Source organism: Paramormyrops kingsleyae, chromosome 1 (assembly GCF_048594095.1).
Source record: "Paramormyrops kingsleyae isolate MSU_618 chromosome 1, PKINGS_0.4, whole genome shotgun sequence".
Taxonomy (NCBI): domain Eukaryota; kingdom Metazoa; phylum Chordata; class Actinopteri; order Osteoglossiformes; family Mormyridae; genus Paramormyrops; species Paramormyrops kingsleyae.
Genome location: NC_132797.1, coordinates 76,978,405 through 77,005,642, shown reverse-complemented (window position 1 = coordinate 77,005,642; position 27,238 = coordinate 76,978,405). Strand labels below are relative to the sequence as shown.

The window sequence follows — 27,238 nt, the reverse complement described above, 5'->3', positions numbered from 1 at the left end:
GAACCATGACACAATAAATCAATTTCATTTAAACTCCTTTGGAAGTATTTCTACAACTCCTAATTCATGTTTTATTAATATAAGTATACTTTTTTTTGACGTTTTGCTAATGATATAACACACTGAACACATTTTTTAATTTCGGAAAATACATTTGGAAGAATGCCGGCAGTTTTTTTTTCCCTTCATTAATAATTTTTGCCTGAATACTGTTCTCTTAAATGCACACTTACTGTTGCCCATTCCATATGTCACGTTCGGGCGTAAGGCGAGCAGGGAAGCAGGCGAAAGCAGCCAGGAAGTCAGGTAAATGGGGTTTATTCTACGACAGACGGACAGGTACGGACAATACACCGACTAACATTAATGACGGATCTGGGGTAACGTACTCAGACGCGGACTAAATACAGAAGACAAGCCACAATAACAAGGAACAGCTGGGCACGATCGGGGAAGCACACGTGGATAATGAGGGGGCGTGGCACACATCGGGAGCGGACGGAGCAGGGCATGACACCATAGCCCTTAAACATGCGGCGAATGTTTGTGGCGGAACATATCCCTGTCAGCACAGATTGTAGGCAATACGTCCCATAGAACGGCGAATGGTCGCAATCCGATCGCGTTCCATTACATTATTTGCGAAAACGTCGGACCGTCGCGGTGTTACAAATCGTTGCTCGTCAAAACGTCGGATCGTCGCATTTAAGTCAATGGTCGCTTGTTGGTAGGGAAAACTACGCATCACATCGGGTTTGTTTGACTCTGGAAGTAGTAATATTACTATAATAATATTATTTAATATAGTAATAATACTTGTAATATTATAGGGTATGGTACGATCTTACATAGCTATATTTTATATACTGGCAATTGTTAAATGTTTCTTGTTATCATCGATAATGTTTATTTGAGATCTTCTATCTTCTGTAATGACATTCTAACATCAAATCAGAGAGTGATAAATTGTGAACCGTGATGTCAGGAATCATCATAGTTAATCGCTCTGCTGGTCGTCTCTTCCAAATAGCATACAGGTACAGAGTGACTTTCTAAAACAACCAATGAAATAGGCCTACTGATATTAATGAAACTAACAATTGCTATTATAAATACTCGGTACCGTGAAACTTTAGCAATAAATTGCCTTGTGCTCCACCATTCGCCTACAATTTAAAAAATCATTTAAAAAAATTACCTGTAGCCTATATATTTATAAGTTAATATTATATATTGATCAGAGCATAATATGTTCTTTCAAGTAATAAATCGAAACTGGACAATTAACCTTTTAAGTAATATTCAACTATTCCTGAACGAGCCGCCATTTGTTTTTGTAGAAATCAATGAAACATTCCTTTCATTCGACTAACTTCGGGCCGGGCAATTCGGTTTCCCTGTTTCCCCTGTGGCGCGCTGATTTGTACACGGTTTCGCTGTTGTTTTCATGTCTTTTTACGAAGCTCTTGAGGTAAACAATTAAGTCATATATTTTAAAACATCACATGCCGATGTTTTTTGTTTTTACAGATAATAAATGAAAGTATTTAATTTGCTGGATATAGATATTTCTTGTTGAAAACGGTATAATATTGCTTATAAGACTATATTATATATGCGTGACGATCTACTGTATTCACATGTAATAATGTACCTGAGTGATTTTCAGACATCTCACATACATATTTGCCTAAATATTAGGAGAAACTATTTCCTGACATCCAGGATATTTGGTTCCCCCCTGTTAAAACAGGTATACAGCAACTCTGGGCCTCGGTACTAATAACAATACAGTATTCACATGTAATAATGTAGCCTACCTGAGTGATTTTCAGACATTTCACATACCTCTTTGCTTTAATATTAGGGGAATCATTATTTCCTGATAGACAGGGGAAACATAGGGAAACCGAATTGCCCGGAACACCTGCTTTACAGTATATAAGGACGCGTAGTAGCTGGTAGGATCGACATTTCAATTAGTAAACAGAAAACAACGTGATTGGAAAGGCGGTAATCGATTCCCTAAATGCTTTTTAACGTTCACTCTATAATATCATTTGTAAATCAGTATTGCTTCAGATCTAAACATCACTTTTCACACGGTAATGCGAAAGAGGAATAAAGCATTCCTGCCATTCATACCAGCTGTCCGTAAGAAGATAAAATTAAACGATTTATGCGTGAATATAATAAGTGGCATGGCACACTTACCTTCTATTCTTTTGGGCTTCTTTCTTTTCCATAATGGCAGGAACGCAGTTGGTTAGCTCGGTCCAGTCCGCATGCAGCCCGCAGCTCCAGCCGGTTGAAAACCTATAGAAGAGCCAGGACTCCTTTTTACCCGGCCGACGGCAGGTACACCTCTTCTGCCCAGGCTTGCAATCGCATGGCTTTTCCAGGCGAATATTCCTAACCAGGTGCCTTCCAAATGTGGTCCCGCCCGTCTTTTGAATATGCAAAAACACGATCACGTCGTCCCCCTTGATGTTAAATTCCACGTGCCGCAGAAGGTCCCTATCGGAGAAATTAAATTTTGGCAGAAATTTAGGAGGGTATTCATCCTCCAGGTCCTGGTCCCTGTAGAAGCCGTCACTCGGCGAATACTGGGTCGACTTAAGGCGGCTTTTTGCAAATTTTTCCCCAACCCTGAATTGGCACAAGTTACTACCGGCTAGGCAAATATACTGATAGCCGATCATAAAAAGAAGAACAGCTAAAATTGGGATCAGGAACACTTTATTGATTTTGTTATCCATGATACCAGATAATGCCATTGTCTTGTGAAAAAAAGTGATATCTCTAAACAATCAGCACAGAGCTGTATGCAAAATATAGCCTTTAACTATTTTTGTGACACTGAATCGAAATCACCGGGTATTCCACACAAGCTGAAGTCCTTTTCAGATGCTGTTTGGTCAGCAGTCTGATGTGTTTGCGACGACAAAGAATCAAAAGGCAAATCTAAGCCAAACTACATGACTGCGTTAGGCTACTTCCTTCACTGTTTGGCTAACTTGACAGATATGAGTTTACACCTGAGGAAAGCATTCAATATAATAATAGCTCGATGCTGCGGGAAAAAAGCACTATTTTAAAAAAACTATTTCACATCCACCGTGTTACGCTTATTTATATATTAAATGACAAACTTCTGACATCCGAGAAACTGCGGTGTCTTCCCAAATCCGTATTCCTATTTCGTGGCCACGTAGCCTCTCAAGTCTGCAGAGTTTGAGAATATTCTTTAATCACTTCTTATATTCTTTAATTCTTTAATTACAAATGACTGATCCGGAAAAACGAGAAGCGAATGAAATTATATGTGACATGTACAACCCGTACATCCTCCTGATGAGTACCTGCAGTGCTTCGAGAAGCGTGAAAAGCCGTTTCACGACGTGCTCACCCGGTTCCGCCTGCCCAATAATCAGCACAAACCTGCGGACTGTCGCACTCATATAGCGTGTTTAATCTAAAGTGAATCGCAGCGCAGCTGATGCAGCTCGAAGCGCATGCAATTGAAGAAGCATTCGAGCTGCACTGACATTGCTCACAAGAATCGTGATGGAAATAACAGCGAGGTACCGTAAGACCGCTCGATCGATAGAATAAAAGAAGACAGCGCCCAGTGAGTGTTACCAACGACAGGATACGCTGGTCACAAGTTTGCTGAGTGATTTATCTGGATTGCTTTTAAGTATGTGACCAATATATGATAGAAAAATAGGTATAACATCAAGATTATTAATTTAATCTAATAATTAATATAATTTACATTAACAATCGATAGTATCAGCACCATGGACAGATCATAGACGACAGAATGAAAACAATGAATGCTGTTCTTTGGATGCACAAAACATAAACACCCGTTAACAAGGTTAGACTGGACAGATGGCTGTGAGACATTCCCACCTGTCAAGCATTACATCCGTGACACTGAAAAGAAAACACTGATTTCTGTAATTGGTGTTCAGACCGCTCTTTGAGTCTGTTCTCAGTGTAGTAGGGGGTGTACGGGGATATTTCTGGAACCCCTCGGGGTTGGTGAAAATCTTCAGTTATTTTCCGTATATTCCGTACGTAGTAGTACTTTTATAAGTAGGTTTGCAGTCTATACCTTTATTTCAAAAGTTTGTTTTTTTGCAGTACACCGCTCCCATGCAGATATAGATGCAGCTTACAAATGGGAATCGGTGTACGTTGTTTTTCAATACGCAATATGGATTTCAAAATGAAAAATGTTTTAGTCAAAACAAGCACTTATAAAGATCCTTAAAACACATTGTAATGTATCGTTTTTTTATATTTTTCAATATAAAATTATGTTTCTGCTATTGGATTCTGTCAGTCAACTTTCCTTTCCGTCATAACTGGACACAGTGACAGAAAATATGTACGTGGTCTAGGAACGAAAGAAATACGAAGTGCCTTTTCCCGAAAAGCGGTTCTGCGCAGAGGAGGTGAGCCGGAGCCGATCCGTTAGCTGCCCGTATAAATGCCTGAAAAACACAGTAACTGTAATTAACTACAAACGGCTAAAATTATATGGCTCCCAGTAACATATTAACTATTTTTTATCTTCCTAGTTATGCAAAATGTGCAGTATACGCATTCACAACAAAAACGTTTACGTGCTTGTAATTTAAAAAATGAGAAGGTAGGCAGAAAAAAGCACAAGGACCCTAAAATGGCAGCGGCCAGTGTGACTGAAGTGAGTGATTTTTTTTTTCTGTAATTTATCAAATCTGTAAGGGTAGTATTGAGGTAACGGGTATTTATTAAGATTAAAGGTTTGTTCTTCTGGTATTACATCCTGTTTTGTACTAAATCTCGTCACATTTTCTTTGTCGCATAACTAAACCTGACGAGAAACTAACCCAGTCGAACGAACATAACAGAGTAGCTGATTAACTAAAGCATTTTAAAGTATTGGAAATGTTTAATTTGCTAATTTATATGCAGTACATCATAAATCACTTTCTGAATTTGCTTGACATGAATGAAAAATACAAGTCGTCAAAGCTTGGATGATTTATATCAGACGCCTCCTGTCCATGGATTGCTACGTGGCATCGACAGTATCCACTTATTGCCATGTTTATTTGTACCTTTGTAGTGTCGGTTACAGTGATGTCACTTATAATTATTTTTTTTTTACATTTTTCCATTGCCTTTCCGGTGGCATTTTAAAGAAATGTGTTTCTATGTCCCCAAAAAATGATGACTACATAATTGCGGTCGCGGTGCTGTCAGTAGCGTCCATTTCCTTGTGTCAATAGTTTTCCGGCTGCCTTGCAAGGTAATCCCTGTGTGTAATTGTTGTTGTTATTGTCGTCGTCATTATTATTATGTCCAGCTGTATAAGAGGAGAAGCTGCACGGTACTCCTGCTGCTGCTCCAACTGACGTTTTATCATGCCCACGCCGCTGCCAAAGGAGTGACCGCCAGCCTCAATGCCAAGTGGCCAATGACGCCCTTTCTGCTTGAGACCAGGCATGGTGCATCTTTGAACTGTATTGGTATATTTGTCACCTTAAAAAATGAAACCCTGCAATCATTGATGAGGTGGAAAACTGTATACTATTGACTTGCTAAGAGTATTGCTACTCTTTATTGGTGTATACTTTTATTATACCACTATGTTTTTTTTACAATAATATGTCCATATTGTCTGCATTTGTTAAAGTTTGGTTTTCGTCTTGCATAGTGAATTTATTTCTGTGGAGAGTGATGAGAAATTCTGGCAGTTTGTTGATACCGTGAAGGAACTGACCGTGTACAAGAACGGTGGTAAGTTTCATTCAGTTTTGAGGTTTTTTCAGGCAGTTTGTTCCTTCATAATGTTACTCTATGCTGTAATGCACTGCTGCAGTATAGCACATCGCTAGTGATAATGTTACTGTATGCTGTAATGTACTGCTGCAGTATAGCACATCGCTGGTGATAATGTTACTGTGTGCTGTAATGCACTGCTACAGTATAGCACATCGCTAGTGATAATGTTACTGTATGCTGTAATGCACTGCTGCAGTATAGCACATCGCTAGTGATAATGTTACTGTATGCTGTAATGTACTGCTGCAGTATAGCACATCGCTGGTGATAATGTTACTGTGTGCTGTAATGCACTGCTACAGTATAGCACATCGCTAGTGATAATGTTACTGTATGCTGTAATGCACTGCTGCAGTATAGCACATCGCTAGTGATAATGTTACTGTATGCTGTAATGTACTGCTGCAGTATAGCACATCGCTGGTGATAATGTTACTGTGTGCTGTAATGCACTGCTGCAGTATAGCACATCACTGGTGATAATGTTTCTGTGTGCTGTAATGCACTGCTGCAGTATAGCACATCGCTAGTGATAATGTTACTGTGTGCTGTAATGTACTGCTGCAGTATAGCACATCGCTAGCGATAATGTTGCTGTGTGCTGTAATGCACTGCTGCAGTATAGCACATCGCTGGTGATAATGTTACTGTGTGCTGTAATGCACTGCTACAGTATAGCACATCGCTGGTGATAATGTTACTGTGTGCTGTAATGCACTGCTGCAGTATAGCACATCGCTAGCGATAATGTTACTGTATGCTGTAATGTACTGCTGCAGTATAGCACATCGCTAGCGATAATGTTACTGTATGCTGTAATGCACTGCTGCAGTATAGCACATCGCTAGCGATAATGTTACTGTATGCTGTAATGTACTGCTGCAGTATAGCACATCGCTAGCGATAATGTTACTGTATGCTGTAATGCACTGCTGCAGTATAGCACATCGCTAGCGATAATGTTACTGTGTGCTGTAATGCACTGCTGCAGTATAGCACATCGCTAGCGATAATGTTGCTGTGTGCTGTAATGCACTGCTACAGTATAGCACATCGCTAGCGATAATGTTACTGTGTGCTGTAATGCAGTGCTGTAGTATAGCACATCGCTAGTGATAATGTTTCTGTATGCTGTAATGCACTGCTGCAGTATAGCACATCGCTAGTGATAATGTTACTGTGTGTTGTAATGCACTGCTGCAGTATAGCACATCGCTAGTGATAATGTTACTGTATGCTGTAATGCACTGCTACAGTATAGCACATCGCTAGTGATCTTGGTTAGAAAAGCCTTCAGGCTGTTTCCTTTCAGTTGCCTCTGTTTCAGTTTCAGATGCTCTGATTCTAAGGGAAGATTTTATTTGAAACATCTGTAATAACAAATGTTAGTATGAGTTAAAACCAGCTGCTGAACTGAGAATTTTAGAAATGAAAATAATAAGATGAATAATTTTAAATGAGACTTTGAAAGAGTCAGGCAGTTTGTTATACATCGTTGCAGGTGAATTTGGTAATCCACATGCACTTCTTTCTGTTTTTTTAGAGTCCGTTCGCTCTTACTACAATCTAATCATCAAGAAAGCTGGTCAGTTTTTGACAGACCTTCAGGTCAGCTTTCTAAAGTTTGCCCTGTCTCTGAGAGCCTTTTCACCTGCCGTCCATGCCTTTCAGCAGGTAGGACTGCCTGTACCTCTGCTGCTGTGTTTTTTTGCCCCAAGAAATAATTTTGCCTGTGCTCTGTCATTATGTAGGATGTAGTATCATTCAGCCTATAGTCAACCTGAGATTATCGCCATTGGTTTTCTGAGTTATATTTTTGAAGCTTATGGGCTTCTGAGGTGAGGAGTCTGGCAACCCACTTGGTCTGGCCTCCACCCCTCACAGATTGCCAGTAACGAGCCACCACCAGAAGGATGCTCAGCTTTTGTCTCCATCCACGGCAATGTTGCCTGCAGCAGTAAGGAGGTGAAGAAGCTCCTGAAGACAGCAGCAGGCAGGTAACCCACTCTGCTCGTGTCTTGCTTCCCAGGTGTGAGATATGGCCACCCTTTGTAAATGCTGTGGCTGAGGATTTCAAGAAAAACACAAGCTCTACTTTTAAAACAGTTTGAATTAGCATTAGGCCGAGGTGATGGTTAAAGGTAGGGTTTGGTGTTGGGCTGTCAGGAGTGATAGGGTTAGGGTTAGGGTTAGGGTTATGAGTGGAGTCAGGGTTAAATTTAGGGTTAGGGGCAGAGTTGGTATTCAAGTTTGGGCTTGATTTGGGGTTAGGGTTAGGCCTCATATTAGATGTATGTAAAAAATTTTCCAGGCTGTTTTTGTACTTTTTAATGGGTCATTGTCCTCTCTGCTGTGTTTCTCAGTCTGATTAAGTGATCCTTTGTCTGCAGACCTAGACCTTACCTGTACAGGAATGATCACAGATACCCTGGTGTTAACACCACCGATGTCCCCATCGCCATCCTTTATGCTGAAATTGGCACCAAGAAGTTTAATACTCTCCACAAGCTGCTGTCAGAAAAGGCGGATGAGGGCAAAGTCACCTACGTCCTGCGGCATTTCCTTCTGGTGAGTTTGTCCACTGTTCCGCATTATTTGGTGGGCAGTTCTGTCTCCTGCCCTAATTATATAACCAAATGGGGGAGTGTGTAGGCCAGTGGTTTACGAACCTATGCTTTTTTCTGCAAGTTAATTGGCAAAGTAATCACATCACCCTTGGGCCTTCGAGCAAGGCTCTTAACATCAGTGCTTCCAGTGTTGCCAGATGACGGCTGACCCTGCACTCTGATGCCAAATCTTGCCCTTGGCTGTGTATGTGCATGCATGCGTGTGAGTGTGCGTCTCAAATATAGAGCAAGATGACATATCTGTTTACCTGTAACCCTACATGTGCAAATAAAACATGAAGGATCTTGTTTCTGCATCTGTGTTTTTCTCCTGGCTACGTGTGACCTCCCAGAAATGAAATAATGTTAAATTAATGGCGGTGAGTCTCACAGGAACCCCAGGGCTAATGAAACTGCTTAATTTTATAGTACTGCAGTTTTCATCAGAGCCTGAAGGAGAGCAGTTTTCTGTTAGTTGCTTTAACTGTTTTTGTTTATCCACACTTTTTAAAAAGGGTAGTAAAGTTTAGGTGGTAGGTGGGTAGACTGCCCCTCCCAGCCCTTGCCTCTTCGGTGTCGTGATAAACACGGTGTAACGGTAATGACGTGTGTGCATTGAAACGTAATATGAATCAACCAGAACACCAAGATCTCTGACCGCTAAGTTAAGCTGAGTAGAAAAACCACCAAGGTTGAGGTTGTCAACCATATTTTGAGAAACCTAAGGTCCAACCAGTAGTACTTCTGTTTTTTTTCTGTGTTTAACATAAAGAATTTTTTTGCCATCCAGCACCCAGAGAACTGTCATGCGTCATCTTGTTTAACAGATATACAGTGGTACCTCAGAACTCAAACTTAATCCGTTCAGAACTCGGGTTTGAATCCTAAAAAGTTCGAGTTCTGATTGAATTTTCCCCGTAAGAAATAATGGAAAACCAATTAATTGGTTCCCGGCCCCAAAACATTACACCTAAATATGTTTTTTTAGCATTTAAACACAAAATGAACCGGATAAAACAAGAAGAGCATATACTGTACTAAACACATCTATCAAAACAGTAATTTGTAAAGTAAGAAAATAAATGTATCCAAACAATGTGTAAAGTTAAAAAAAACAATGTGTCCTGCCCCGATCGTCCGCTCCTTCTGTTTGCCACGCCCCCTTGTTAGCCCCGTGTGGAATCCCTGTGTGATCAGCTGTTTCTGGTTGTTGTCATTAGTCCTCTGTATTTAGTCCGCGTTTCAGTTTGTTTCCCCAGTCCCTCTGCGTTTTGTCTGCCTTACCTGTAAACCCCGTATTTCCCGATACCCTGATGTCTGCGCCTTTGACTCCGTTCCGTCCCCGCTCCGCACGATGTTATTATTATGATCTTATTATAATTAAATGTATTCATGGTTTATTATTAATATTAAAATATTAAAATAATAAGAAATCTTTATTTTTAAATGTATTTTATTATATAATAATAATTACTGTTACTGTCTATCATTGTCTAAATGTATTTTTACTGTCTAAATATATGTATTCAGCTAGTGTAAACATGCACGGTGCTATCACAGCTAATGCGAGGCTGAGACTGAAGCGTTACCCTTTGTTTCTGCTGAGAGGCATGCTGCGTGACTCATTTCCCCGCGTGTACAAGTTATCTAAGGTCGGCGTTCACGGTTTGACTTCTGAGATTCAGATCTAGTTCTAGGTCTTCTTTTTTCGAACTGGTTGGTAAGACTTTTAAGAAATTTGAGTTCTAATGAGTTTGAGAAGTGAGGTACCACTGTATTTATCTGTGCATCATCAGCATAACAATGAAATCCAACACCATGATTTGTAATGATGCTACTAAGTGATAGCATAAATAAAGTGAAAAGTAGCAGGCCCAGCACTTATCCCTGTGGGACAACATATTTGGCTTTAGTGCGTGTGGAAGATTCATTGTTCACGGTGTGTGAGTGTGCCCTGTGATGAGTTGGTACCCCATCCTTGGTTGTTCCCTGCCTTGCATGTGTGAGTACATGGTGTGTGAGTGTGCCCTGTGATGGGTTGGTACCCCATACTGTGCTGTTCCCTGCCTTGCATGTGTGAGTACATGGTGTGTGAGTGTGCCCTGTGATGGGTTGGCGCCCCATACTGTGCTGTTCCCTGCTTTGCATGTGTGAGTACATGGTGTGTGAGTGTGCCCTGTGATGGGTTGGCGCCCCATCCTGGGTTGTTCCCTGCCTTGCACCTGTAGCTTCCCTGTCACCCTGAATAGGACAAGTGGTTATAGAAAATGGTTGAATGGGATAGAGTATTTGTAGATTTGTAGGAAAATGTATTTGTTGTATTTTAATTCTAGCCTTTAAGTTAATAACATGGAAATTGTTAAAGGGGGTGTATTTATTTTTTGATCCACTGTAGTTAAATATGTCCCTGCAGGTTCCACATCAGGGTTTAGAGATGTTACTTGTTCAATTATTCACTCTTTCACTCTTACCAGCTGTCCACTTGCCTAATGGCTGCACAGCTTGTTAGGTGGCTGGTACGTATTAGTGTTCTGTCATCCTCGCATGTAGGGGGCAGCCAAGGTGACAGACTCTGCTCTTGAACACTGGAGGCGCAAGGTCACTGTCATTTTTTTTTTTAATGCTCTGGACATCTGCTTGTACTTTTCCTTGAATTCGTGTCTGTCTCTCCGTGTGTGTGTCTGTCTCTCCATGTGTGTCTGTCTCTCTGTCTGTATATGTTTTCTCAGGACACTAAGCTTCAGAAACCCCGTCTGTCTGGCTATGGCGTGGAGCTGGCCATTAAAAGCACGGAGTACAAGGCGGTGGACGACTCACTGGTGAAAGGTCTCTCTCTCTCTCTCCTTTTCCTCCCTTCCCTTCTTTCTTGAATTCCCAAGCTGCGACTCATGTGTGTTTCTTACATGTGATGGACTACAGATGTGAAGGGGACCGTGAGCAGCGAGGATGATGGCGACGATGAAGTTCAGGGCTTCCTCTTTGGAACACTGAAGTAAGTCTCCCTGTGCCAAGATCAAACTAATAAAAAAATAGCTGACAATATGTATTCTAGGCTGCTAGCCAATAAGATCTGCAGCCTGAGGTCATGCAGCTTCCTCCAACATGGAGCAGTAAATAAACAAGTCTGAGGTCATAGCCCCATAGTGGTGCTATGACCTCAGACCCCTGGGCTCTGTGCTGTGAATTCCCCCTTTGATGGCCCCTGTGTCATGTGACTTTTGTTGAGGAACTCCATCCTACAGTCCAAAAGACATGTGTTTAGCCAAATTAGTAAATCGCCCACAGTGTGTGTGTGTGTGTGTGTGTGTGTGTGTGTGTGTGTGTGTGTGTGTGTGTGTGTGTGTGTGTGTGTGTGTGTGTGTGTGTGTGTGTGTGTGTGTGTGTGTGTGTGTGTGTGTGTGTGTGCGCCCTGCAACAGACTGGCTTCCCCAGCCTTGTGCACTGTTTCCTGGGATAATCTCCAGGCTGATAGCAACCCTGGATTCGATAAGCAGTTATGGAAGATGTGGTGGGTTGTAATCATCCATCCAATCAGGCTCATGCTTTACAGGTAGTACAAGTACAACTCAAACCCTATCAGAGAGTAACACATAAAGAACGTGACTCCAGCGCTTACTGAGGTTTTGGGAGGCTTGCTTTAAGGGCGATGCTTATGAGGAGTTTGTTGGATTGAGGCTTTTTTAAAATATATATTTCTTCAAAGGATGTGTCTTTAAACATGATTCAGGGTCTCTGCGGTAAGACAGCAGCACCGTGAGGCATTCCAAGTGTGGGCACCAAGACACTTGTGAATCTTGCATCCCAATGTAGTTCTGAGATGCCTGTGTGTAGAACCAATGCAGTAAGACGACATCAGCATTCACCCAGAAAACGCCCATCTGGTACAAATGGTGCTTCTCAAACTGGTGGTTTATCTCTTCATTTGTCATCTTTTTTTCCAGACCTTTATGTCTGTTTTTCTCCTTTGTTTTGCCCCCCCCCTTTTTTTGTAGGAAGTCCCATCCTGAGCTGCGCAGCCGGTTGGAGGACCTTCAGAAGCACCTGCTGGAGAGCTCCAATGACATGGCACCACTGAAAGTGTGGGAGCTGCAGGGTAATGTCACCCCTGTCCTCTACCACCATTTTGGGGACCTTGTATTCTTTATTGCAGGGTTCCCCAATTCCATTCCTGGAGGGCCAGTCTGTGTCACAGTTTGTAGATTTCCCTGCTGAAACACACCTACTAAACCTGTTAATTTGCTGGCGATCTGATTAAGGCATGTTTGGGCAGGGAAACCTGCAATCTGTGTTCCAGACTATCCCTCCAGGACCAGAATTGGGGGACCCTGCTTTATGGTGTCGGCATGCTGGCCCATTAATTAGTACATACAATAACATATCACAGAATATATGGTTTCCCATTATGGAGGGCCAGTAGCAGTGTTAGGGTCTTAGACTGTCACACAGTTTTATTTCTAACTCCCTCCCCTCCAGACCTGAGTTTCCAGGCTGCATCACGGATCATGTCAGTCCCAAAGTTTGACTCCCTGAAGCTAATGAAAGACCTCAGCCAGAACTTCCCCACCAAAGCCAGGTGAGGTTCAGGGTCCCAGGTTCCTAAAACGATGCCCTGGTCACCAGTTTCTAGCCACCCACCCCCCTGATGTGTGCTTTTCAGTGACTTTCATATTGTTTATTTATCTTTATGGCCAAAATGAGAAATGCCTCCCCCAGAACTGCCTACTGTCATCCTCAAATGTATGACCCAGTGGAAGTTTGGGGAAATGAATGCCAGGTCTCAGTGCCCTGGTCCAGGCTGCTGAATAAGCTGATGGCAGTGCTGTGCTCTCATTGCAGGTCGCTGACGCGGGTGCCGGTAAACCTGGAAATGAGGCGGGAGATTGAGGACAATCAGAAGGTGAGAATCCATCTGTTCATTTATCTCTGTATGCTGGTGATGGACAAAGTGACACTTCATGAACCATTTGCTGTATTTTTTCACCCCATTAGATGGTTCTCTCAGTTTGCTTGGAGCAGGCTTTGTCCCCTTTCTTCAAGAGAGAACACCATCTAGTGGTGTCAAAAAATACAGCAAATGGTTCATGAAGCATTGTTTTGTCCATCACCACTGCATGCATTTATTTATTTGAAATGTTGTGTCAGCCATGGAGCTGCTTAATGGGGTCTGAGGAGAGCTTTTCCGGTGTCCTGGGCCCCACTGCCTCTTACCAGGGTAACTTAGGATGGCAAGCTTGGTGTATTAAGGGATTCCAAAGGTGCATGATTGGCCCCTTTTGGTAGCTTTTATCCGTGGGCCCCACGGATGCTTGGAGAGTCTCAGATGTCACGTTCTATGTTAGTGTGGGTTTCCTCAGACTGGCCCGGTTTTCATCTGGAGCTGTAACGCGATTGGTGACTGTGTTTATGTGTGTGCCCTGATCGGCGCCCCTTACAGGACTTAACCTCGTGCACTTTGCTTCCTGAGATGGAGTCTATGTCACCACAATGTAGGTCAGTCAAGTTTTTATTAAGTGCACATAGATAGGTGTCCTGCTTCCTTAGCTGTTTTGAGGCAATAGCAGCAATGCACCAACGAGCAATGCATTAGTATCTTGCACTCGCTGTTTTCTCTCTCTCTTTCTCTCTGCCCTTTTTGCTCTGCGGAGGAAACGATGGAGCATCTGTTTTTGAGGTGTAATCGGCTTTATGAGTTGTTTGAGGTTCTGGAGGAGTGGTGTGTCGGTTTTGGGGAGGTTTTTTCTGTTCAGCTTTTCTTTTATGGACCGAAATACTGTAGTTCCCAGAAGGCTAAGGTGTGTCTGCTGAACTTCGTGCTGGGCCAGGCTAAGATGAGTATCTGGCTGTCCCGGAGGAATAGGATGAAGGGGGCAGGATCGACGAATCCTGGCCTCATGATGAAGGGCTTGGTGGCAGCACGCATAAAAATTGAACATGCTTTTTTCGGATTGACTCACAACCTTGTGACTTTTTCGGAGGTGTGGGGTTATGGTGGGGTTCTGTGTGACTTGACCCATGATGGGGACTTACTCTTGAAGTTTTAGTATTGTTGATGGTGTCGATTGTTTGACCCGCCATATGTTTTTTTTGGGGCCCATTGTATTGTTTGTGTTTCTATGTTGGTTGCCCTGGCTAATTTCTTTTGTTTTTTTTCTTTTGGTTGATTGTTTAATTTTGTTTTCGGTTTGATTGAGTTTGTAATAACGACCCATTTTGTGATTTGAAGTCGCAGTAAGGTTTTTTTTCTGTTGTTGACTGACTAAATAAAGGCTGGTGCAAAGTCTCTCTCTCTCTCTCTCTCTCTCTCTCTCCTTGTCTCCCTCTCTCTCTATCTCTATAACTGACAATTCATTTCTGAGTTGTCAACACCAGCCTTTTGCTGGAATCCACAGACGGGGTCAGACTTGCAGTCCAGCTGGTGATGGCCCTAATGCAGAGCATAAATCCAGTTTATGGCGACATTCACTTCCAAATCAGACAGTGGCAGGCAGGATTATGACAGTGGTGACCAGTCTTGTGGGTTTATTTCTGATTGGTAGGAGCTTAGTGTTGTTAGGGACTGATCCTTCTGGTAAATAAATAAGGATTTGGGTCAGTAGAATTTTATTACGGTTAAACTGGAATTTGTTTTTTGCTGTCATTCATGATTGATGTACTGAGATGGGGGTGTGAAATGCACAGGGGGTTAAGAAACCATAAGGAGAATTTAAGGCTGCTTTCATCTGAAACCTCGGGTGGACTTTGGATCATTAGCCTGGCAATCATACTATTCAGGGTCGTCGTCATATTCTACTCCATAATGCCTTAAACCTCTTTGATTTGCATTTGACATTGATGAATATTGCATTTTGGTGATGGTGTTGTTCTGGATTTTTCTGATTCTCCATTATAGTGATGATAATATTTTGGTCCAATGAATATTCTGTTAGTTACAAACCTATTCCTAGTAGCCATGCTTGTTGGGAACATTCCATTTCCGAGTGAGGTCACTCAGACTGTAACACACGAGGTCTTTTCCAGGTTCTCAGTGAAACATTGGCCGTCAGCCCAGGAGAGGCTGCCCTGTTCATCAATGGCCTTCACATCGATCTGGATGTCCACAACCCCTTCAGGTAGAACCCCGAAAAGCGATGTGCTGTGCCCCTCAGAACCACTTTTTGAGGCCCTGTTGACTGATCTTCTGTCTGTCATGGGCTCAGCCATAGTCTGTCTTTCGCAGCATCCTGGACACCATCTGGGCAGAAGGCAAAGTCCTGGAGGGGCTCCACAACCTGGGAATTGAACAGGGAGAACAGGTCAAGTTTCTTCGCTTGCCCGTGCACCCCCTGGATGACAGCTACGCTATTGACATTCGTCATTCCGCCATAATGGTTGGTATCTTTTGGGTTGTAGTTAACATTTGATTAGCCAGTAACCCACTTCTTCAGTGTGGAAAACTTTGATGTTTTCCTCAAGAGTGGGGAGCTTGGAAGGAACGATACTTGCTCAAGGTCACAAAAAAAATTAACCCCTTAATTGTCATTCTTGCTGTTGGCGAGGCTATAGCAGGTCCTGCCTTCTCAGCGAAGGCTGTCCTACTGCAGGTCACTACAGAAAAATGTGGCTCGTACGCCGCATGTGACTCATACGTCACGTGTGGCTGATACTCCACGTGTCCTACTAATATCATGGCCTTGTAACTTTGCTATTAGAAACTTTTCCCAAAGAGATGTTTCAGTGAAGCTGCATTCCTTACTAAAGGCTCTGCGGCCAGGTCCTCCTCCAGGAAGCCCCAGTCTTTCTCTGATGTGGAACCTGTGGCTCCTCCCCTTTTGCAGAACAGTGGCACTGGCCTAAGAGGTTGAATCAGTTTTTGGATTTCTGAGTTACCCTTCTCCCACTCTACACCAAGGCACAACCATTAATTCATGTTTTAAATCTTGTATCCCGATAATCCCACTAAAGGCGGTGAATTGATGTGTGTATTGTCAATGGAGATTGCGGTCGTTGGGGTACTGATGATGATTTTGATTATCATGGTTTTGCATTTGTCATTGGAACAGTTAAGCTGGATAACTAGGCTGCTTCTTACAGTTGAAGGGCATTGTCGGAAACTTCAAGTTGCACCATTGTGTTAATTACGTATTTTGTGTTCAGTACTGTAATGACTGATGAGAGATTTAGAGACCACTAATGCCTCAAACTCTGCTTTATCCAGTGCTGCATAAGTCAGAGATGTGTGATCATTTGGTGCCACCTTGTTTCCTCATGTCCAGTGGGTCAATGACATCGAGATGGACCTCATGTATCACAGCTGGCCCTCCAGCTGCCAGGAGCTGCTCCGGACCACCTTCCCTGGAGTCATCAGGCAGATACGACGCAACTTCTTCAACCTGGTGAGCCCTGGCAGAGTGACCGAAGTAGTGGAATATGCCAAGAGAAAACATGAGTGCATCTTAGCCTGGCATGGACGGTTGAAATAGTGGGATGAATGTAGATAACTCTTCAGCTGTTGGCCCCAGCCGTTGTTGTGGATTACTCTTTCCCTCTCTACTCCCCACTCAGGTGCTATTTCTGGACCCATCTCAGGAGGGCAGTGCAGAGCTGGTAAAGCTGGCCCAGCTGTTCTACACACATAAGATCCCTCTCAGGTAGGTGCTCTGTGGCATCTGTGCCCCTGGTTCTCATGATGTTATTGCTGGTGGTTGGTAGTAGTTGGCTGGTTGGACACAGCAACAAACTCTTCAGGCCCACCCCAGTTTTCTAATGTGTAGCTCTCTCCTGCTCCCTCCAAGGATAGGGTTTGTGTTCGTGGTCAACTCTGACGACCGGGTGGACGGCCTCTCCGATGCAGGCGTGGGCTTCGTCAGACTGCTGAACTATGTGGCGGGGGAGTATGATCACGCCCAGGCCTTCTCTGTCATGGTGTCTGTGAGTGACCTTTCTTTTTAGCTTGCATGTGCTCTGTACTTATCAAATTATTTATCCTTGTTGGTGTATAATTCAGCCCAAGGTGAATGACCCCTTCCCCATTGCTCGTAGTTCTCCTGGGATGTCTGATTTGGGCACTGTGGGCTCTAGGGCGGTCCCTTGGAGGATAGGAGAAGCACAGGCTCTCCCCACTGACCTGTTCTTGCAATGACAGATGTATAAGAAAGTGGCCGAGGGTGAAGCTCTGTCCGCTGCTGATGTGGCCTCCTACCTGAAGAAGAAGTTCCCCAAAGCTAGTGCAGCCAAGGTCCTAGGCATAGACACTATGTATGACGACAGAAGGAAGGTGAGATCATGATGTTGGCTGGCTTAATACAGTGTTTAGTGTGCGCTATAAACCTGCCCTCCCCTCGGTGTCTCCTGCCTTATGACACTGCTTAGCGTGGGCTATAAACCTGCCCTCCCCTTGGTGTCTCCTACCTTATGACACTGCTTAGCGTGGGCTATAAATGTGCCCTCCCCTCGGTGTCTCCTGCCTTATGACACTGCTTAGTGTGGGCTATAAACCTGCCCTCCCCTTGGTGTCTCCTGCCTTATGACACTGCTTAGCGTGGGCTATAAACCTGCCCTCCCCTTGGTGTCCCGTACCTTATGACACTCCTTAGCGTAGGCTATAAACCTGCCCTCCCCTTGGTGTCTCCTGCCTTATGACACTCCTTAACGTGGGCTATAAACCTGCCCTCCCCTTGGTGTCCCGTACCTTATGACACTGCTTAGCGTGGGCTATAAACCTGCCCTCCCCTTGGTGTCTCCTACCTTATGACACTCCTTAGCGTGGACTATAAACCTGCCCTCCCCTTAATGTCTCCTGCCTTATGACACTCCTTAGCGTGGGCTATAAACCTGCCCTCCCCTTGGTGTCTCCTGCCTTATGACACTGCTTAGCGTGGACTATAAACCTGCCCTCCCCTCGATGTCTCGTACCTTATGACACTGCTTAGTCTGGGCTATAAACGTGCCCTCCCCTCGGTGTCTCCTGCCTTATGACGATGTTTACGACCTGTTGTAGGGAGAGTCATGTTTCACACTGACCCGCAATGAGGTGGGAAGTGGCGTTAGTGCAGGAGTGTCGCTCCAAACGGCTGAGAGGAGAGACCCCTGGCCTTCCACGTGGTGACAGGACATCCTGGCCAGTAATTCACAGAAGTGCATGTCGGTCCAGGCTGGTGGAGTGTTCTACAGGAAGACGGGACTGAGCACCCTGCCCATGGCTCTATTCAACGGCGTGCCCCTCAACAGAGAGGAGATGGACCCCGAAGAGCTGGAGACGGTGCTTCTGCAGCGCATCATGGACAGCACCAGCTTTTTTCAGAGGGCTGTCCTCGTGGTAGGGCTACCTGCCAAACCCCTGGGTGTGCAAGTCTCTGTGGCTTTGTGGGATTGCGTGACCTCAGTGGGAATGTGCCACCAGGGCCAGCTGAGCGACGACATGGACGTGGTGGAGCTCCTCATGGGCCAGACCAACGTGGTACCCCGCATCAACCCTGTTGTCCTAAGTCCACAGCGGCAGTACCTGGACTTCACTTCCTCTCCAGGTAGGAAGAAGGTGCTGTTCATGCCCTAACAGGCATTTTAACAAGGTTGGAATGTCTCCTAAATTGTATTCTGGTGGCAGAGATGTATAATTACAATTAATCAATGTAATGTCAGTCTCAATGCCGAGATTTTGCTTATTGCCCCTCCCCCTGACTCCTAGTTGTTGAAGACTGGGAAGATACAAACACGTTCTCATATCTGGACTCCAGGGATAAGACTTCTGTGGTCTCCAGAAGACTGAAGTACTTAACCAAAGCCGGTAAACATTGTCCTTTTACTCTCCTTAAATGTGGGAGGAGTATTGGGATATACTGAAATACATCGTAGATTTGATGCATTTGTAGACACCCCCCCCGCATGCCCAGTGTATTATGGGTCTTGTGTGGATGGAAACATAGCGACACAGTTAAAGGCCCACTGGACACCCCACGGGTCTCATAATCGAACGTCATCTCTCCACAGACGATGATACAATCCATGGTGTGACTGTCTGGGTCGTTGCAGACTTCGATACTCTGCAGGGTCGCCAGCTGCTACAGAATGCCATCAAACATATGGTGAGCTGCCCTGGGGCCACTTTTTAACCGAAAAAATGACATCTGGGGCTATCAGGACCTCTGTTGGAGGTGCAGAAGCTGGTAGGAGACTGGGGGACACGTGGTTTCTGCCCCACCCTTTTATGCATTTATCCCTCACGGTGGGGGTGGGGCTTAAATTCTACTGTTAGCATGCTGTTGAAATTACACAGCAAACTTTAAAAATAGATGGGGTTCAGGGCATCAACAGAATCATTATATCTGTCCTAATTAGCTATTTCTAATACAGTGATACATCAGAATGACACGGGGAGAACATGCAAACTCCACACACATGTGACCCAGGCGGAGAACCCAGGTCCCAGAGGTGCGAGGCAACAGTGTCAACCACTGCACCACCATGCCGCCCTCCCCTCTGTATTTCGTCCGCGTTTAAGTTTGTTTCCCCAGCCCGGTCATTGTATTGTCCTTCTGTGTTTTGCCTGCCTTACCTGTAACTAAACCCCACATATTCCCCGATACCCTGAACTCTGCGTCTCCATTCCATCCCCGCTCGGCACGACAATATTATTATAATTAAATCTATACATTTTTTATTATTAATATTAAAAGAATTAATAAGAAATCTTTATTTTTAAATGTATTTTATTATATAATAATAATAATTACTGTTACTGTCTCACTGTCTATCACTGTCTAAATGTATTTTTACTGTCTAAATATATGTATTCAGCTAGTGTAAACATGCACGCTGCTATCACAGCGAATGCGAGGCTGAGACTTAAGCGTTACCCTATGTTTCCGCTGAGAGACATACCGCGTGACTCATTTCCCCGCGTGCACAAGTTATCTAAGGTCGGCGTTCACGGTTTGACTTCTGAGATTCAGATCGAGTTTGAGGTAAATTTTTTTCTAACTGGTTGGTTCGACTTTTAAGAAATTCGAGTTCTAATGAATTCGAGAACTGAGGTACCACTGTATTACTGTTAGCTGCTATTTCACATACTTGTTTTTAAAGTAGAATTACACCAACCTTCAGTTCCCAGCAGCCATTTCTCTACCATACGCTGAGAACTGCAGCAGTACTTTGAGAGAATTTCCAGGAAAGTCTCTTTCCATTAGAAAGACTGAAAGGCATTGGCTAGTACAGGCACCAATTTGCTGTTTAAATTGTTAAACTGTGTGATGAGGTGATAACATAAATCCGCTAGTGTCTTTCCACGTGTCACACAAAGTCTGACATCCAGGTTCCCACAGCCAGGTTATGAGGTTTGTCTTCTTAGGCTTAAGGCTCAGGTATGTAAGTTGTGTATTATAAAGGCTCACTTGTGTAAGTTACTGCATAGATCATTAACACCACCAGTGCAATCCATGACACATTTCTCCAGTGAAGCAGAAAGTCATTGGTTCTGGCACGGAACATGTAGCTGACGAGACGGGTCGGTTGAGTTTGGCAAGGGGCTTGTTGGGTGATGTCCCATGCCATGACGATGAGAGATACAACTGATCTGATACCCAGTATCATAATCTGCCCAATACTGGCAAAAAATGTTGGATCAGATATGGTCCAGATTGAAGGGTGCGTGTTAATCTTGCTTTCTAGTATACCCCTTAGTATTGATAATGTTGGATACAGTTACCGCGATGGAATTAAAAAAAAAATTTTGAACGGAAGTTCAACAAGTGGTGCTAAAGTAGCATGGGCTTCATGCAGCTGTCAGATCACACACTAGATAGGTAATTTGTCTAAGGCATTGTCTTTGAAACAGCAATCCATGTGGACGTGTAAATTCAAATATTCAAAAATCTGCTAAATCTGCCACTTTATATGCTCGTAATGTTCGAGAATGGGATATTAAATTAAAAGTCCATTGTCCTTCTGTTTTGAGTGAAGTTTCTTGGTAAGAGGATTTCTCATAAAGTAGGCACCCATGTCTTGATCACCAGATGTAAAATTTGATTTATTATTCACACAGTATTTGTTAGAGCATTTTTAATACAAGTCAAAAGCACAGAATATGTAGTTACTGTAGTGTAAGTTCATGGGTATTCATTCTGGTAAAGTATATCTCTGTCTTCCAGTTTGGTTTGAAATTTGGCTTGAAGTGATCGGTATCGGCAGATACTCAAAATTTCAATATCAGGATCGGACCAGGAAAAATGATACAGGGCCATCTCTAATGACACCCCTTCCCACCTCGTCTTCACTTGCAGAAGTCCAGCACCAACATGCGAGTTGGAGTCCTCAGTAACCCCAGTTCCAAAGTGACCGAGGACAACACACCCATCTCCCGGGCCATCTGGGCATCTCTGCACACGCAGAGGAGCAGGGAAACCCTGAGCTTTGTGCAGAAGATCATCAAGCATGAGAATGCCCATTTGTTGGAGCAGGGAACCAAGATGAAATATTTACTGATGCAGGTGCCTCAGACCATTAGCATAAGGCTCTATAAAGCCAAACTTTGGTAAACAAACTAATGTAACACAGGCAATAGTCAATAATGGTGTTTGCGGAAATGCCCAAGAGCAGGGCAGTGTTCCATGAAGTATGATTTCTGTTGTCTGGGTTAACTTAAGTCATGGTTGTCCAATAAGAGCTTAGGTAAGGAACATTCCTATTGGACAGCCATGAATTCTATCTTAAGTTAACCCAGCTAACTGAGAAATCCTGCTTCGTGGAACACACCCCAGGCTTTTTTTTATTGCGTCAGCTTAAATGTGTAAGGTTGAAGTCCAGAGTACAAAGTAGGGTGGCATGTGTGGAGATCTGAGATGAAATACATTCTGAAATATGCCAACATAAGTAATGCAGGTGTTCCCTGGGTTGGTAGACTAGAGTGTTGGAGAAATCAATAGTCTGACTGCATGTGGCAGAGCTTCCCAGACTTGTACGGTGTTTCTTTCAGGAGGCTGGTTTAAATGAAAGTGGTAGTTAGGGGGCCAGTAATTAACAATGGTGAATGAATTCTGTGTAACTTCACAGACTGTGACGCCCCCTATCTCACCACAGACACACGCATAGGATGTTTTTGTTTAATGGATGAAATCCATTTATACTTTGTAGTGTTTGTCTGGGCAAATTGAAGATCAGAGAGGCTCCTCCCATTTGGGGAAGCCTCTGGAAGCTCAGAGTATGCTAACCATACGCTAAAACTGTCTGCCACCACGGCTGCAGGGGATGGACGCCGACGCCTTTGAGAAGAAGTACAACACACTGGGGGTGGAGTTCCTGCAAAGCCAGCGGCTCTTCTGTCGGGACGTGCTGAAGCTGGCGGCAGGACAGCGGGCCGTGATAGCCAATGGCAGGGTAAGTGGATGATTGTCTGAAGCTGGGGGTGGGACAGCGGGCCGTGATAGCCAATGGCAGGTTAAGTGGATGATTGTCTGAAGCTGGGGGTGGGACAGCGGGCCGTGATAGCCAATGGCAGGGTAAGTGGGTAATTGTCTGAAGCTGGGGGTGGGACAGCCGACAGTAATAGCTATTTGCAGGCTAAGCGGGTGATTGTCTGAAGCTGAGGGTGGTAACACTCAGAGGGGTCAGCATGAGAGATACTTATGTGCTTGGCGTCCCTGCTAGATCATCGGGCTGTCAGAGGAGATAGAGTTTGACACTGAAGACTTCCGCCTGCTGGAAAAGATCACTCTGAGCATGTCGGCCGAGAAGATCAAAGCCAGAATCAAGCAGATGGGGCTGAAAGCCAAAGTGTATGTTCACATCCACATCCCCCCATCTATTTCTCTCTATGAAAACTAAAATATACAGCTGGTGTTGTGTGAAGGCTGCAGGATAATTTGGGTGGGTGGATGGATATGGATGGATTGATGGATGAATGGGCAGTGTGTGATCATTTGAAATGTTGTCAGCCAAAATAAAAATGTCTTGCTTACTCTCTATCTGATCTTTTCCCTTCCCACCTGCAGGGCCAGTGACTTGATCATGAAGGTGGACTCCCTGCTCATATCAGCTCCCAAGACAGAGTCCAGAAGAGAGGTCGGATTCTCCAAGGACAAGCTCAGGTTGGTGAGAAAGTTCTGCAAGTGAAGGGGTCCTCCTGAAGCCCCACTAATGTTCCCAGAGAGCCATAACTCCTTTCATTGCCCATCTGGTGAGCTGCTGCCTTTTTTGTGGTTTCTTTCTGTGTCACTGGTGCTGAGATTTCTCTCCTATCGCTTTTCTGTCATGTGTGCCGCCCTCAGTGTGCTCCAGCTGTCCCCCCGTGAGGGCCAAGTGTTTTATGATGTGGTGGCGATCGTGGACCCTCTCACCAGGGAAGCCCAGAAGATGTCTTCTCTCTTGATTGTAAGAGTCCTGTCATTGTCATTTGTGTTTATCTGGTGTGATCATGTGAGGTTTTTTCTATTTGCTGAAGATACCTTTGGGAAAATGAACTGTGATATGCAAGAATGAGGAGACTGTACATGTGTCAAGAGCAGGTCTTTATAGGCAGATACTGTTGGTAATAAATGATAAATATTTAAATGTTAAATGCATTTCTGCCTCCTTCTGTCCCCAGGTGCTGGACAAGGTGATCAACATGAAGCTCCAGGTCTTCATGAACTGCAGAGCCAAGCTCTCAGAGATGCCCTTGAAGAGGTAAGCCTTGGACTCCTCCAGTCGCCTTTGTGAACTGCCCAGTAACACAGAGTTCGGAAGCTAGAGAAATCTAAGGTCAATTGTGCAGTTCATCCTGCGTAAGAATGTGAGCTGTGTTTGAAGGAGAAACTGTGTTTTATTATTCTTTTGGGCTGAAGGCAAGACTGCTGGTAATCTAAGCTTGAGAAAGTTCAGTGAAATTACGTGGAAATGGCTGCTTTCTAACAGACTGCAAATTAGTTTCAGGGTTGAAGGCTCCCCTGCCTCATGGCTATTTTAGGGGCCAAAAAAAGGCTGCGTTTGTTATTCAGCTAGTCAGTAAACAACCATTTATTTGTTTTATGGGTTATGATTTTTCCGCATCCCACGTTTTCTGATCACCAGCAGCTGAATTGTTCCCCTGAACAGCCTGTACTTCTCTTCCTGCTCTGGGGCACTGACAGCCTCACAGCCAGAGCTACTGGCATCCAGGCTTTTGTTAAACTTTTTAGCCGTTCATTCTGCTGGTGACTAGACCACACAGCAACATTTAGACAGTTTCTTGGAGCTGATTAATTTCATTCTCTAGCTTTATTGTGTAATGCAGCCTCTTGAAAAAGTATCAGTGTCCCTGGATTAGATTTTAGCCAGGAGATGAGTTTGGTACTGGTTTTATTACATATTGAAATTCAGCTGGGTTTCATATTTTAGGTAGTGCTGAGTATTTAAAAAATGTCCCTGCAAATGAGTTCCGGCTACAGATTTATTCAGGACAGATTTTTGTGTTTGCAGCGTGGTATTTAACTGTATAGCTATGCAGTGACCACTGGATTAGACCATCTAATATATAATAGCACTTGTGTTTTCCCTCTGCTCTCCATCCCCCATCCCAGCTTCTACCGCTATGTCCTGGAGCCGGACGTGTCCTTCGAGGCCAATGACATGGTGTCCCCAGGGCCAATGGCACGCTTCACTGAGATGCCGGAGTCCCCGCTCCTCACACTGAACATGATCACCCCCGACAACTGGATGGTGGAGCCTATCCGCAGCCCCTATGACCTGGACAACATTCATCTTCAGGAGGTACACCCCCAACCCTCCTTTGGGCACAGGTAGCTCCTCCCCCTGCCACAGGGGGGTGGGTCACATGACATTGTTTACTATAAGCTAATTTTTTGTGGAGGAATATAAGGGTATCTGGTAGTATTTTTTATTTTCAAAATAAAAAAAAAAAAAATCAGTTAGGGAAAAGAAGTTGAATAACTGTAATAATAATGTCTTATATTTTGTTTTATATCAAAATGTTTTGTTTTATAGCAGGACTGTGTGCGTGTTTAGTTACTGTATGACATGCGGCATTGGTATGTTCATAACGAGCCAGTTGCCGACTAGATGAGCGATCCTGCCTGTGTCAATCTGATCCCAGGCCAGTGGCATGGTGTCTGCCGAGTACGAGTTGGAGTACCTGCTCCTAGAGGGGCACTGCTTCGACCAGTCAACCGGGCAGCCCCCCCGGGGCCTGCAGTTCACCCTGGGCATGAGCCGTGACCCACTAATGCAGGACACCATCGTCATGGCCAACCTGGTGAGCCTCGTCCACTCAGAAATGAGCCAGCCTTTGTGTGCAGGTTGTCTGAGGACATATTCACCACTTTGAGGCTCTCATCACGCCATCAGTAAGCTTGGTACCCAAGACCCACACTTTTGTGGGCACATGACTCTGCTGGCTCTCTATCTCTTTATGTATACGACAGGGCTACTTCCAGCTAAAGGCTAATCCGGGAGCCTGGATCTTAAAACTGCGCAAGGGGAGGTCTGAGGAGATCTACCAGATCCTTTCGTGAGTGTCTCCTCCCTGCTTCGCTGGCATTGTGTCCATACTGTAGTCCTGTGTTTGGATTCTTCTCTTACCCCTCAGATTTGGTTGCAGTGCTTTGGCAAGAGAGACATCGCCCTCTGCTGTCGCTACAGCTGCTAAATGCAGCTTGATTGTGGTGAGGGCAGCGTCACTATGGACACTGCCTATCACAAAGTCTCAGATTTATTTATCATTTTTGTTTGTTGGTTTGTCTGTTTATTATTTTCTTGTCGTGGTTTGAGAGCTAGAGGCTGAGTGGTGGGTGAAGGGGCCAGGAAAGGATGCTGTAGTTTTGTATGGACGTGATTTACGCCACCCAGTGGTTAGGCCTGGGAGGTGAAAACATAGTTCTGCTGTTCCCGGTATCACAGTCATCGGTCAGCCGCGCGGTCAGCCATGCCATCCCAGTATCACGCTCATCGGTCAGCCATGCCATCCCGGTATCACCGTCATTGGTCAGCCACATGGTCAGCCACGCCGTCCCGGTATCACGCTCCTCGGTCAGCCACGCCGTCCCGGTATCACGCTCCTCGGTCAGCCACGCCATCCCGGTATCACGCTCCTCGGTCAGCCACGCCGTCCCAGTATCACGCTCCTTGGTCAGCCACGCCGTCCCAGTATCACGCTCTTCGGTCAGCCACGCCGTCCCGGTATCACGCTCCTCGGTCAGCCACGCCGTCTCGGTCACCCTCTCTGTTTCTTCCTCTGTTCCAGCCATGGTGGCACAGATTCTCCTGTGGAGGAAGGTGATGTGATCGTGGTTCTTAACAGCTTCCACAGCAAGATCATCAAAGTCAGGGTGTGTGCTCCTTATCGTTGCCTCTGGATCCCCATAATATGCGTGTTCCTCTGGCCAAGCACACAGTCAGGTGGCATGATTAATTCACGCCTACGGAAGTCCTCCATATTGTCTTTTGCCTGCCTGTTCCTATGTCTGAAACTTAATCTTCTTGATCATTTACATGTAATTTATTTTTCCAGGTTCAGAAAAAGCCAGACAAAATAAACGAAGAGCTCCTCAACGACGGCTCGGATACCAGAGGCCTCTGGGAGTCCGTAACTAGGTGCTGCTCCTTCTTCTTGCCTTTCGTCCCCCTAGCCATTAGCCCCTCCTCTTTGTAGAAAAGATGAGCAGCTCACGCTCCACAATGGCTGCTGTCCGTGGCCTCTGTGTGGTTAAACGTATAAAGGCCAACTCATTCTTTACTGTTGTGCATGTGCTTTCTTGGGGACGTTCATGTACGCAGCAACATGCTACATTTGGCTACAAAATGCGGATGGTCACACTCGGCGCATGCATACAGCAGTGATATTCCATTCG

At 44.5% G+C, this 27,238-nt stretch overlaps 2 protein-coding genes across 5 annotated transcripts in view; one reads left to right on the top strand and one right to left on the bottom strand.

Annotated features, from left to right (window-relative positions):
• Positions 1 to 2,759, bottom strand: part of LOC111859661 (heparan-sulfate 6-O-sulfotransferase 3-B-like) — a 28,020-nt gene extending 25,261 nt beyond the window's left edge. The window contains exon 1 of one of the 3 annotated variants that reach the window (XM_023842531.2): positions 2,215 to 2,759. In XM_023842531.2, coding sequence (XP_023698299.1) covers positions 2,215 to 2,759 — 545 coding nt within the window. The remainder of the gene's footprint in view (positions 1 to 2,214) is intronic. The other 2 variants (XM_023842532.2, XM_072700049.1) reach the window with 2 other exon arrangements.
• Positions 2,760 to 4,607: 1,848 nt separating this feature from the next.
• uggt2 (UDP-glucose glycoprotein glucosyltransferase 2) overlaps positions 4,608 to 27,238 on the top strand; it is a 31,232-nt gene continuing 8,601 nt past the window's right edge. For both annotated transcript variants that reach the window (XM_023842611.2, XM_023842610.2), the window contains exons 1-32: positions 4,608 to 4,717; positions 5,363 to 5,499; positions 5,714 to 5,796; positions 7,385 to 7,515; positions 7,726 to 7,838; positions 8,232 to 8,409; positions 11,177 to 11,273; positions 11,367 to 11,439; positions 12,440 to 12,540; positions 12,921 to 13,020; positions 13,284 to 13,344; positions 15,465 to 15,556; positions 15,664 to 15,814; positions 16,700 to 16,819; positions 16,989 to 17,074; positions 17,219 to 17,354; positions 17,569 to 17,700; positions 18,577 to 18,741; positions 18,826 to 18,949; positions 19,111 to 19,209; positions 19,413 to 19,507; positions 21,701 to 21,907; positions 22,662 to 22,793; positions 23,064 to 23,191; positions 23,408 to 23,503; positions 23,684 to 23,786; positions 24,001 to 24,080; positions 24,953 to 25,142; positions 25,486 to 25,644; positions 25,814 to 25,899; positions 26,632 to 26,716; positions 26,899 to 26,981. In XM_023842611.2, the coding sequence (XP_023698379.2) occupies positions 4,694 to 4,717; positions 5,363 to 5,499; positions 5,714 to 5,796; positions 7,385 to 7,515; positions 7,726 to 7,838; positions 8,232 to 8,409; positions 11,177 to 11,273; positions 11,367 to 11,439; positions 12,440 to 12,540; positions 12,921 to 13,020; positions 13,284 to 13,344; positions 15,465 to 15,556; positions 15,664 to 15,814; positions 16,700 to 16,819; positions 16,989 to 17,074; positions 17,219 to 17,354; positions 17,569 to 17,700; positions 18,577 to 18,741; positions 18,826 to 18,949; positions 19,111 to 19,209; positions 19,413 to 19,507; positions 21,701 to 21,907; positions 22,662 to 22,793; positions 23,064 to 23,191; positions 23,408 to 23,503; positions 23,684 to 23,786; positions 24,001 to 24,080; positions 24,953 to 25,142; positions 25,486 to 25,644; positions 25,814 to 25,899; positions 26,632 to 26,716; positions 26,899 to 26,981 (3,647 nt within the window). In that variant the 5' untranslated portion in view covers positions 4,608 to 4,693. The remainder of the gene's footprint in view (positions 4,718 to 5,362; positions 5,500 to 5,713; positions 5,797 to 7,384; positions 7,516 to 7,725; positions 7,839 to 8,231; positions 8,410 to 11,176; positions 11,274 to 11,366; positions 11,440 to 12,439; positions 12,541 to 12,920; positions 13,021 to 13,283; positions 13,345 to 15,464; positions 15,557 to 15,663; positions 15,815 to 16,699; positions 16,820 to 16,988; positions 17,075 to 17,218; positions 17,355 to 17,568; positions 17,701 to 18,576; positions 18,742 to 18,825; positions 18,950 to 19,110; positions 19,210 to 19,412; positions 19,508 to 21,700; positions 21,908 to 22,661; positions 22,794 to 23,063; positions 23,192 to 23,407; positions 23,504 to 23,683; positions 23,787 to 24,000; positions 24,081 to 24,952; positions 25,143 to 25,485; positions 25,645 to 25,813; positions 25,900 to 26,631; positions 26,717 to 26,898; positions 26,982 to 27,238) is intronic.